The 12,361-nt window shown below is 43.5% G+C and overlaps 1 protein-coding gene across 1 annotated transcript in view; it reads right to left on the bottom strand.

Moving 5' to 3' along the window:
- Window positions 1-10,196, bottom strand: part of LOC133008589 (C-Jun-amino-terminal kinase-interacting protein 1-like) — a 16,271-nt gene extending 6,075 nt beyond the window's left edge. The window contains exons 1-8 of the mRNA XM_061075817.1: window positions 10,125-10,196; window positions 6,394-6,469; window positions 4,565-5,219; window positions 3,644-4,248; window positions 2,183-2,422; window positions 2,021-2,096; window positions 928-1,094; window positions 733-836 (exon numbers count right to left, since the gene is read on the bottom strand). Of these exons, the coding sequence (XP_060931800.1) occupies window positions 733-836; window positions 928-1,094; window positions 2,021-2,096; window positions 2,183-2,422; window positions 3,644-4,248; window positions 4,565-5,219; window positions 6,394-6,469; window positions 10,125-10,196 (1,995 nt within the window). The remainder of the gene's footprint in view (window positions 1-732; window positions 837-927; window positions 1,095-2,020; window positions 2,097-2,182; window positions 2,423-3,643; window positions 4,249-4,564; window positions 5,220-6,393; window positions 6,470-10,124) is intronic.
- Between the last annotated feature and the right edge of the window lie 2,165 nt (window positions 10,197-12,361).

Below are 12,361 nucleotides of genomic sequence, written 5' to 3'. Positions count from 1 at the left end.
AGATGAAGAGTCATCAGGTCGAGTTTCTCACAAACACCAGCTGGTTTCTGGAAGATATTTGGGGATATGAGTTATTTTTGGATATTTGCTGCTCAGGCGTAATGAATACAAGAGTTTGTATTAACTCTCAGGATTATAATTTTATAACAACTGTGGTTAAAATAAATAAACTTTGGAGAAATTATAATTTTCATAGACTGTTCTCTACAGTTAGAGATTTACTTACTAGAGATATGAAAGATTTTAATAGGAAGGAGCCGTTGAAATGTGGAAAACGAGCCGTTTCATCAGGGTCTTATTATTAATTATTAATTAAATTAGGCCGTGAATCAGTTCCAAAATGTTAGAAGAGTTGTTAGAACGCTGACTTGTGGGTTGTTAATATTTCTCCTGTCACATTTACAAAGTCATATCAAACAGAATCATAGCAAAACTATGGAAGCAACAATAATACTTTGATTTTAATAACACAAAGTTGGTAATAAATATGAAAGTGAGGATGGGATGGAACAGATTTGTCAGTAAAGGCTCAAGTGTCCCACTCAGCTCAGTTGATGTGGAGCTGCCTAAAAGGACACAGACGATAAATTATATATTACTAAAAATATAAGTCCAACAGAGATACTTATATTTCAGAAAGTCCACATCCTCACTTCCTCATCTCCCCTCATTGAATATTGTCGTCCCAGTGTTTGTCGTGGTGCTGTTGTGTATTTATCTGTATTCACGAACCTTCTGCATCGCGGCACACATCACGTCTCGACCTTTGTGAACCGGGACCTGAACCGAACCCAGGAATCGAACCTGGAACTTTTCAACCCAACCGTCCTGCTGTACTGTGAGAGGAGGAAGAACAAAGAAAGATCTTAAACTACCGATGATGATGATGATGATGATGTTTTTAAAGCTCAGTTATTTGCAGTGTACCTTGGTTCATATCTTTGTCCAACTTGACGACGTAGAAAGCCGGGAAGATGCCGGTCGCCCCGGTCCTCATGTTGTAACCTTGACACCACAGGTCCTCGCTCTGCTTCAGCAGCAGCACCGGGTCGTCCGTCTCCAGGTGGAGCTCGTCCGCGTGCCGGGGGACGAACCTGAACCCGGGAGACACAACAACACATCTCAGTCTGGTGTGTTGGATATGGACCTGTCATCATCAGCCTGTGTGTGTTGATTAGGGTTGCAAAATTCCGGGAAAATTCAAAGTTGGAAACTTGCCATGGGAATTAACGGGAATTAACGGGAATAAACTGGAAATGTTGTGGGTAATTTATACTAACTGTATTTACCTTGTCATATACAGATATAAATATAAACATTTTGTTGTGTCATAGTCTGATTTAAGCCCTGAGGAAACTTTGGGCACTTGACTATATGCTTCTGCATCGTTGTGTCATTCTTAACATAGGTCTTTGCACAGTATTTGCAAATGTACACAGCCTTTCCTTCTACATTGGATGGGGTGAAATGTCTCCACACATGAGAGAGTGCACGTGGCATTGTTCTGTAGAATAAGATGAGAAAAAAGTTTGTAAAAAAACACTAATGCAATGCCAGAGATATAAATAGTTAGACAAACAATTGGAATCGTCTGTAAACATATTTTACAATTGATGGATAAATGAATGGAAATAGTCTAGATGAACAGATGAACAATCCTCAATCAGCATGCTAATATATGTTCCCAGTAATATCATGGAAACTTACCTGACTAGTCCTGCACTCTACAGCAGGCCTCAGTAGCCCTGCTGTAGAGTGAAGCATGCTGGGAGTTATCTGTGCATGTGATGGAAGAATGCACAGTGGAGGGTTGAAACTCAACGTTCCATACATCTTTAAAATGGAGTTTTGAATGATGTTTTTATTGCTCAGAGTTAAATTTGCGTAGTTTTTTTTTTTTTTTCAAAATTCCCAAAATTCCCGAGCTAAACTTCCCATGTAAACTTCCCATGGAAAGTTTCTGGAAATTTACCGGAAACTTTCTGACCCTTTGCAACCCTAGTGTTGATGTGTGTCTGACCTGTAGACGGCGCGGTGGCTCTGCGGTCGCTCCACTCCGTCCAGAACACAGGAGAAGACACCGAAGCAGCCGGCGCCTGGACACACACCCGGGCATCAGACTCACAGCGGTTTAAAGATGAACATTTACAGAACGATGAAGCTTGATTGAATTCCAACTCACCTGTGGCGCTGTAGTGGCTGTTGTTGGCAAACAGGTTGAGGAACTTCCTGCTGCTGGGAGCTCCGCCTCTTCCTCCGAGAGGCTCCTCCCCCCCTGACGCCGTGGTCGACGTTACCTTGGACTGTCGACTGCCGATCTTTGTGACCACGTCCTTCCTCCTCTTCACCTCCTCCTCTCTCCTCCTCTTCACGTCCTCCTCTCTCCTCCTCTTCTTCGCCTCCTCCTCTTCCTTTCTTCTCTCTGGAAACGAGGGAAGTTTAGTTTATGAGTCCCGAACATGTGGACATGCTGACATCTTACATTACAACACACATGTCTAACTGACACCATTGTTTCTTATACTTTAAACATGTTGCACTTTGTTTAATATGCAGATCTAACTTTTTTATTTTGATAAGGGGTTAAATAAAAACTTTGATATCTTTTTGAGTTGTCCAACTGTGATAAATTAACTATAAGAGATGATTATACCTGGTTGTAAATGAGTTTCCACTTTGCAGATGTATTGATTTATTAATGTATGAGGTCTGTTATTGTCTGTTTTTGTTTGTTTGTTTTGTTTTTGTTTTTTTATGTAAGAATTGTGATCTATGTAGCGACCCACTCGAAAAAGGGATTTATCGTATTAGATACATTTGACAGGTGACAGAAATCAGCTGTTGAGTCATTTTCATATAGTAATAGATGTCTATAGAGACAGTGGAGTCGCCCTCTGCTGGTCATTCCAGAGAATACAGGTTTCAGGCACTTCCTCATTGGCTTCACTTTCCGGACCCGAAGTCTACGTCCATTTTGTTTTTACACACAGTGTGTTGTTTGTACCTGTGATGTGTGGAGAGGACGAGTGGGTATTTTATTTTGATAAGGGGTTAAATAGAAACTTTGATATCTTTTTGAGTTGCACTGCTGACTTAATTTATAAGCACTATAAGCCTTTTTTATTTATTTTTATCACGTTGGAGTTGCTAGTTTAAACCTACAGTTTTGCACTTTAATATTTGAGCCTTTGTTTACATTTTGTTTTGTGCTGCATTATACTATGACATACAGTTTGTTGTTGTCAACATAAAATTAACTGAAATGAAATGGTCAATTTGATTTTTTGGGAGGAAAATTAATCGTTTAGATTAATCGACTAATCGATAAAATAGTCATCCGATTAATCGATAGAAAAATAGTCGTTAGTGCCCTAGTCGAGACCTTTACAAAAATCGCTTTTGAGTTTTATTAAACTACCTCAATCGGGACCAAATGTCAGGTTTGTACAAATGTCTTATAATCTAACAAACAGATTACCATGTCCGGATTACCAAAAGGATTAAAACTTAAAATTATTGAACTTTCTCAATCATCAGGACAAAGCTTGTTGTTTTTTATCGGCTGATGGCAGATTTAATTATTATTTTGCTTTAAACTTCCTGCCTCTGTTTAACTTCTCTCTGAGGGAAACTTCATCATCACCTTGGTTCCTTGCTTCCTCGCTCCTCTTCATCTCCTCCTCATAATCTGGGTCTTCCTCCTCATTGGCCGACTGATAGACCGTCTCCGTGTCGCTGTCGTCGTTGTGCTCGTGGTTGCCGTGGTTGCCGTGGTTACCGTGCAAACAGTCCTGCAGGCGGACGAGCTCCAGCCGAGCGTGTGCGTCCACCACCAGCGTGTGTTTCACTGAGTCAGAACTCAACGCTGCTGCTGCGGTCCCGCTCTTTGTTAGAGTCCGAGCAGCCACAGCTTCTCCCTGAGTGACAGCCGGGTGCCTGGCACCTCGCCCCCCCCCTGCCTCCGCCTCCGACATGGTGCAGTCCATCTCAGTGGTCTCGTGCCCCCCCGCTGGGCAGAGGGACGGACGGTTCTGGACGCTCCGGCCGGGAGTCGGGTCTCCCTCGCCGTCCTCCTCCCTGATGTCAGAGTTGGTTCTGTGGGAGAGAGACGGATGCAAGGGCCCTGGGGGGGGCCCTGGGGGGGGGCCCTCGTTGTCGGAGCTGAGGGACATCCTGTTGGACCCCCCCTCACTGCTGGACCGGGACATGGCCCGAGGGTTGTCCTGGGTCCCGTCATGGATTTGCCCTAGGAACACAAAATATGGACTTACAGAGTAATTTGGAAATGAAAAGTATTTTTGAACCACGTCACATATATATAAACCTTATAGATATGTCATCATATAGCTTGATACTTAAAAACAAAATATTTTACAGCACTAAACTGGTAAGTAATAATAATAATAATGTTTAAGATACAGGTTGATAAAACACTTTCATCATAGACCCAGTTGGTGTTTGGGGAGAATCTTAGATAATTATATAAAAAGGTAATTAAATGAAGTGATAACCTGTGGTTTCAGTACCTTGCTCCTGGTTCTGGTCCTGGTTCTGGTCCTGGTTCTTGTCCCGGGTCTTGTCCTGGCTCCTCGGTGCTACAGGTGTGCGTGGGACCACCATGGCCGGCAGGTAGACCTCCGGGTTGGACAGCAGGTGATTTGGTTTCAGTGCCCCCCCTCCTCCTCGGTTCCCGGCTTTAGAGCCCCCCCTCCCTTTCCCCTCGGACCCCCGGCTCTTCAGGCCGTTGGTTTCTCTCGGCCTCTGATGGACATTCCTCTCCTTCTCCTTCTCCTTGGCCTTGGCCTCCGCACACAGCCTCCCTGTTCTCCTCTCCTCCCTCCCGGCCGTCACTCCATCCTTCCCCTTGACGTCCCCCAGGCTCCTGTCTCTCATCGCTGCTGCTCCTCTTCCTCCTCCTCTTCCTCCTCCTCCTCCTCCTCCTCCTCCTCCTCCTCCTCCTCCTCCTCTCCCTCCTCCTGCTGCTGTGGCTGCTCCTCTCCTCTGACTCCTCGGAGGGATGGAGGTCTGTGTGTGCGTGGCGCCCGGCCCTTGTTTGTCCCTCAGGCGAGTGCGAGCGTCCGAGGAGGCGTTGGCCGGCGCCTGAGTGTTGCTCCGGCTCCTCCCCTCATTGGCTGTCGGGGGTTTGGGTGCAGGGCGCCGAGTGTTGTGCCGGACTTTGTCCTCTGCTTTGGGTTTAACATCCGGTGGTGCTAGGTCCCCTGGACACACACACACACACACACACACACACACACACACACACACACACACACACACACACACACACACACACACACACACACACACACACACACAGTATCAGATTATGCATTAGGCAACCAGATATATACAGAGGGATTATATGAAAACAGCCTGTAAGCAGTTTATGCTGGATAAGAGTTTCAGGAACAGAAGAAAAAGAACATTTTACTTTATTCAAATCAGATTTTATTTCACACAAATGTTTCATGTGTTATAATCTTCAACATATTATAGTTTGGTTCTGGTTCCATCCCATTAGTCTACATTTTCAACAGAAGGAATAGAATCAAGAAAAGTAAATATCCTCAGAAACCTCTTACGCATTAGTCTAGTAATTTGTAACTGTTCTATATAAATAGAGTTATTATTATTACATTTAGTACATGTTCAATATAGTTTGTAACGCAATGAGCTAATTTTAAACCCTAAAAACATCAAAATGGATTTTAATTATAAAATAATAAAAATGTATTTTGTTGAGATTCTGCAGCCGCATCTCGACACGTGGACGTTTGTGTCTCACGGAGTCGATGGTTCGGTGAAGACAGAGACGCAGGACGGACAGAGAGACGCAGCTGGAGGTCGAGCAGCTTCTGCTTCAGGATCAAGTTTCACAGACGTCTCATGATGCTGCAGTTTTCTCCATCACTTATCGAAGCGAGTGATGAGACATCTATCGTTTACACTTTTAAATGTAACAGGCTTCAAATCAACCGAACGGCTAATTGTACAAAAACTGTTGGGAGAAATTAAAATATTCTCATTGTGTCCAACTGTGATTATACCTGGTTGTAAATGAGTTTCCACTTTGCAGCTGTAACGATTTATTAATGTAAGAGGTCTGTTATCGTCTGTTTTTGTTTGTTTGTTTTGTTTTTGTTTTTTATGTAAGAATTGGGATCTATGTTTCAACCCCTTTCAAAAAGGGATTTATCATATTAGATACATTTGACCTGCAGGTGAGTTAATCAGCTGTTGAGTTATTTTCTCATAGACGCTATAGAGACAGTGGAGTCGCCCTCTGCTGGTCATTCCAGAGAATACAGGTTTCAGGCACTTCCTCATTGGCTTCACTTTCCAGACCCGGAGTCTCCGTCCATTTTGTTTTTACACACAGTGTGTTGTTTGTACCTGTGATGTGTGGAGAGGACGAGTGGGTATCCTTCCAACTTTCCTTCTTTCCGAAAGAGTTGTTGTTGATGGTGTCCTGCCGGAAGTCAATGAGACAGAGCAGCAGAGTGAGAACTGGATTCACACACACACACACACACACACACACACACACACACACACACACACACACACACACACACACACACACACACACATATAATAAATTCCCAAGCACCCTAAATCCAAGTCGTAACCCTCAAACAGTGAAGGTCTCTGTAGGGTCTATTCTTATCATAGTCCACACAAAGCTAAAAAAGTAAAAGTACAAGCACACACACACGCACACGCACACGCACACGCACACACACACACACACACACACACACACACACACACACACACACACACACACACACACACACACACACACACACACTCATCCATCCTTATTGACCTGCTCCTGATTCATATCCTCAAATCACTGCAGAAAAACACATATTGCATCAGATTTGTATTTTCAGCACAAAGGGTCCGACAGGCCTCATATTAGCCATTGGTAGTAGCCTCTCTCTCTTTCTCTCTCTCTCCCTCTCCCTCTCCCTCCCTCCCCCTCTCCCTCTGTCTCTCTCCCTCTCTCTCTGATGACATCACTGCCAGGAAGAGGCACGAGCATGGACCAGGAAGTGAACCACGGTCCCGCCTCAACGTCACGGGAGCCACACACTGACTCACGTACTGACATCGCTCATCTGCTCTCCCTGTCGCTCCCTGTTACTATGGCTACTCACGGTGTGTGTGTGTGTGTGTGTGTGTGTGTGTGTGTGTGTGTGTGTGTGTGTCGGGGAGAATCTGTGTATAAAGCAGATCCCTCTCTCTGATCTGATCTCGGTTTTATTATGAAAGCGTCTCAGTGACATCACCGGCTCGTTGTCACTCGGCTGCAGCAGCTTCCAGAGACAGAGTCGTGCTGAGTCTCTTGTTTTCTTAGATTCACTTTCAGAGACGATCATTCATCGTCCGGCCGCGGAGAGAAAACAAACTGCTGCCGACGACCGTCTTCATCACAACTCAGAAGACAAATGTAGACAAAGGAAAGACGCCAAAGAGACGAAGTCAACGGGACTTTCAGATGTGATTAATGTTATCTCGTGTTCAGCTGTAATCCAAACTGACTAAAAGAAAAACAAGTGTCTCATTATTCCACTTTATCTCTTTGTTTATCTTCATATTTGTGTCTTTATATTGTATCTGAGTGTTTGTTGCATTGTATCATTGTCTTCGTTTGTGTTGTGCTTGAATCCTCATCGTTGTTGTACTGTTAGTGTGGATTAAGTAAATATTACAATGCACATAAATGATCATATATATTATATTTACTGCCATATGTTCAGGTTGGGGAAGGTTCTTGTATGTATGTAAATTGATGAATAAATATATGTATCAAAAAATATATATATATCATATTACACACACACACACAGTCTCACAATTGATTCAGTGTGTTTGATGACACGTGCACTGATCAATACTATGAACTCTGTCTCTCTATGAACTAATTCCAATAAGTGGTGTTTCATTTCTAGTCATGATGTGAAGAGCAGCATTGTGTTGTTGAGAATGTGTTGCATCTAGACAACTGTACCAACGTGTGTGTGAATGTGTGAAGGTTTGAATCCTTCTATTCATAAAGAATTTAAAACGTTGACATGCAGGACAATGTCCAAATGTCTAAAGCAGCTTCAGTGTCCAACAGCAACAAGGTTCAGAGGGACGAGAGGACAACGTGTCCTCAGAAGCCGGAGGACGGACAGTTGCTTCTCAGTGGGACTGAGTTGTTCAAGCTGTGGTAACATGAATTCCAGGATCTGCCCCCTGATGTGGATCCGAACCAAAGTGTAACAGGATTTTCCCGGATCCACATCCACTTAAGTTTCAAGAAATCCGGTTGGGATGTTTTTGTGTTATCAACAGCAATGGAATCATAACCTCCTCAGTAAAAGGTCAATTCAAATGCAGGAATCTTGCATATTATCACAAAATCAAATATTCAGTCTCAAATGAAAGACTTTCATCAGTTAAATTGAGCTAAAATACTACATTTTAAAACCTGTGTATGTAAAAGCTACATGAGTCAAATGCATTAGTTCCACATGATAAAGTGAGAAACTCTTTGAAGCAGGATTTCTCTGATCGTCACTGAGCTGCATCATTAACGTCGGCAGGAATTCATCAGGATCAGGAGAGAAGTGAAGTGAAGACAGAAGAATTCATCAGCTCCAGGTAACAGAGGATCAGTGACATCATTACTCAGAGCTTTACTGGAGGTCTTCAGTTCATCTGAGAGCAGGTTTCACAAGTTTCAACCAAAAGACAAAAAATATAATATTTACATCCAAGGTTTCATAAACCTGGACTCTGCGTCAGAGCGTCTCACTTTCAGAACGGCTCTGGTTCAGAAGGAACATCTTCATATCCAGCTTTTATAAAAATAGTCTCGCAAAGGTACAAGACTTTGAACATAATATTTTAAGCCTGAAGGAACTACACCTCCCATAATCCTTTGTGGATGATCCTCTCCAACGACTTCCAGCTGCTTCTTCTCTAATTGAACCTTGTTGTTATTGTACTGTTGCAATAGAGTGTGTATTTGTAGATAGTATTTTATATTCTGTAGTAAACTGGTGTAGTGCAGTGAATACACCTGAGGATTGTGGGTAGTGTAGTTTTGACTTACAACACGTTAACATTTCTGTTGATTTCTTAATTCAAGGATCTTGATAAATGGATTAGACGTGTTCAGAGGAGTTCGGTGCAGCTGGAGATTTAAGGGACGGTCGAACTTCTACTGACGATGACATCCTAGTTCTGTTGATGTTTTTAAAAATGGATCTGTGAGGATGAATGTGAAGTGAAACCCAGGAGGAGACGACTCTGATCTGATCTGTAAACAGGATGTAACTCCTTTAAAGGGAAACTACCAGGGCTGCTGGTCTCATGAGCCGGCTCCTATAGAGAACTGTGATCTGTGACATCACTGTGGTTCACACTGGGTTTTAGAGACATTCTCCTCTTCTGACACGAATCTCCTGTCGTGATGATGCTGCTGCAGCCGAGCCATATTGAATATCCTCCTATATATTTCATGAGATGACAGAACGACTCGGAGGTTCTGGCTTCAGCGGCACAATCAGGGTCAACAACAATGTTTCCTGTCAAAGTGTCCTTGAGCAAGTCACCGATGCAGAAGCCGCTCGGACAAAACAGGTCAGACACACAACACAGACACACAACACAGACACACAACATCACAACATCACAACATGGAGATGTGGACGCTCAGATTTGCCGGAAACATCGACACGACACACAACATGTTTACTGGAGCACTGCAACACCAAGGTACAGCTGAGCCAATTCTAGAGCTGACCCACTGCCAGTGTGTACACACAGACACACACACACACACACACACACACACACACACACACAGACACACACCTAGCAGCAGAGACACAGCCGTCCTCTGCTGTCTCATTCTGAGCATCCTCCCAGGAAATACATGGACACACACACACACCCATTTATTCGGCTTGATGCTCTTGCTGTCTCATCCTAAACACAATCCAGCCATGATCACACACACACACTCACACACACAGACACACACACACACACACACACACACACACACAGACACACAGACACACACTCCAGTCCAGCTCATCCCAGGGATCCTCCCAGTCTCCTACCTGGGTGCCGGCCTGTGGCAGCTGTGGGAACAGAGCCAGGGTGGTCGGCCTCTTTGGTCGATATTTGTCCATGACAGCACAGGTTGATGCCCCCCCCCCGTTGACAGGCGGCAGCTTGCTCCCCCCCACCCCCTCCTCCTCTTCTCCTCCTCCTCCTCCTCTTCTTCTCCCCCTTTATCAGGCCACTGTCGGCGCTCCTTAGCTCAGGCGAGGCCTCTCCCTCCCTCCTCTACCTCCCTCTCTTCCTCTCCTTCCGCCTCAGTCTCCTCAGCACCAGCCAGCTCTGGACACGCCCCTACTCCTCCATCCTGGCCCTGTGATTGGCTGAGCCCAGTGTCACATCATCACCATCACCAGCCCGGGAAGAGGAGAGCAGAGGAGGAGGCGGAAGGAGGGAGGGAAGGAGGGAGGAGGGAGGAGGGAGGAGGGATGGGAGGTGTTGAAGAGACATGGGATGAACGAGGGATGACAGAGAGGAGACGGAGAGAGAGAGAGAGAGAGGGGAGGAGGAGGAAGTCAGGGCCGACCAATCAGAGCGAGCCATGACATCAGCAGCTCCTCAGGCAAATAAACAATGTGTGTGAGTGTGTGTGATTGTGTGTGTGTGTGATTGTGTGTTTGTGTGTGTGTTTGTGTGTGTGTTTGTGTGTGTGTTTGTGTGTCTGTCTGTGACCCAGAAAAATAAGATCAGTAGACAGAGGTGTAAGTAAAACATTGATTATTGATTTTTTTTTTGTGCTTTGTTTCTTTTTCTTGTCTCAACATTTTTTGTGCGTTTGCATTTTTAATAGTCATTACTTATATTTCTTTTGTCATCAAATGATATTGGATCATTTTACTTTCTGTCTTTGACTTTTGATTTTCTATCATATTGTTTGTTGTCTTTCATTTTAAACGACCTTGTATTAATTTGCTTCTCGTCTTTGAAGCACATTTACGTAACAGCTCGTGAAAGTTGTGATAAACAATTTTTTTCTTTTGGTTAATTTTGTCATGTTTACGTCAGATTTGAGAATTTAACCGACTGTTAGCGCCAGTGAAATCTGTGATTCTTTCAGTTCAGGCCTAACGTTATCGCCACCTGTGCATCAGATTGATTACATAGAAAATAGACTTTTAATAATAAAACAAAATATCATGAGTCCAAATTGAACCAACCACACTTGAGGGGAGTGTGTTCCACAGACAGACAGAGAGACAAAGAGACAAAAAGACAAACAGACAAAGAGACAGACAGAGAGACAGACAGACAGAGAGACAGACAAAAAGATAAAAAGATAGAAAGACAGACAGACAGAGAGACAGACAAAAAGATAAAAAGATAGAAAGACAGAAAGACAGAAAGACAGAAAGAGGTTTGTGGGATTAGCATAAACAACGATTTAAAGTTCTGTGGTCTTGCTATCATTTATCATTTAGAAAAAACGTTTTTTTCAAACAAAGAAAGTTATCCCACTCTAACTAACTCCAGGAAAAACTTAACATTCATAAAGTCTCTGGTTCAGCAACTCAACCAACCAGCCAGGGAACTAGTCACAGGATCAACCGACCACTCAGTCGTTCGGCAGCCGGACAACAGTTCACCGGTTCTTCAGCCACAGAGTGAGTCGACTCAGCAGATTCCAGACAGTCATCATTAGTGAGTCAGCATTAATCCACCACTCACAGTGAGGTGACTCAGCAACTCTTCAGCAGGTAAAGAGATGATTCTCCTCAGAGCTCGAGAACAGGAGAGTGAACTTTAAATAACGATGACGTCGTAAATAAAATAAAACAAAATCCCTTTAATTAATGTTCCGTCTCTATTTCTCCTGATTGGTTAGTGAGTTGCTGTCCGTGGTGCTGAAAGAGAAAGTCATTCTAAAGTTTCAGGATATCACGACTTTTCTTGTTTATTAAACTTCAGGGAACAGTTTTTATTTCAGCTGATACTTGACTTTGAGTCTTTTATTCTCCTTTGACTGTGTGTGTGTGTGTGGGGGGGGTTAGTGCTCCACAAGGGGCCCCAGATGTTCAATAACCAGTATGAATCACTGTGAGCTCCAACTTCACCTGATTTCCAGTTCACTGTTGTTTCATAATGGACAGAAAATGTAGATTATTAGTTTTTCCCCCCAATTTAATTTAATATATCACATTTTTACCATGTCAAAATTTTGAATTATTCAAATATTAATGTGAATTTTAAACTTTACAGCACTATAAGAATTTATTTTTAAAATGTAACTGATCTCTAA

The sequence above is a fragment of the Limanda limanda genome, chromosome 8 (assembly GCF_963576545.1).
Source record: "Limanda limanda chromosome 8, fLimLim1.1, whole genome shotgun sequence".
Lineage (NCBI taxonomy): Eukaryota > Metazoa > Chordata > Actinopteri > Pleuronectiformes > Pleuronectidae > Limanda > Limanda limanda.
The sequence above is the reverse complement of the archived record's forward strand: the minus strand, read 5'-3'. Positions and strand labels throughout refer to the sequence as shown.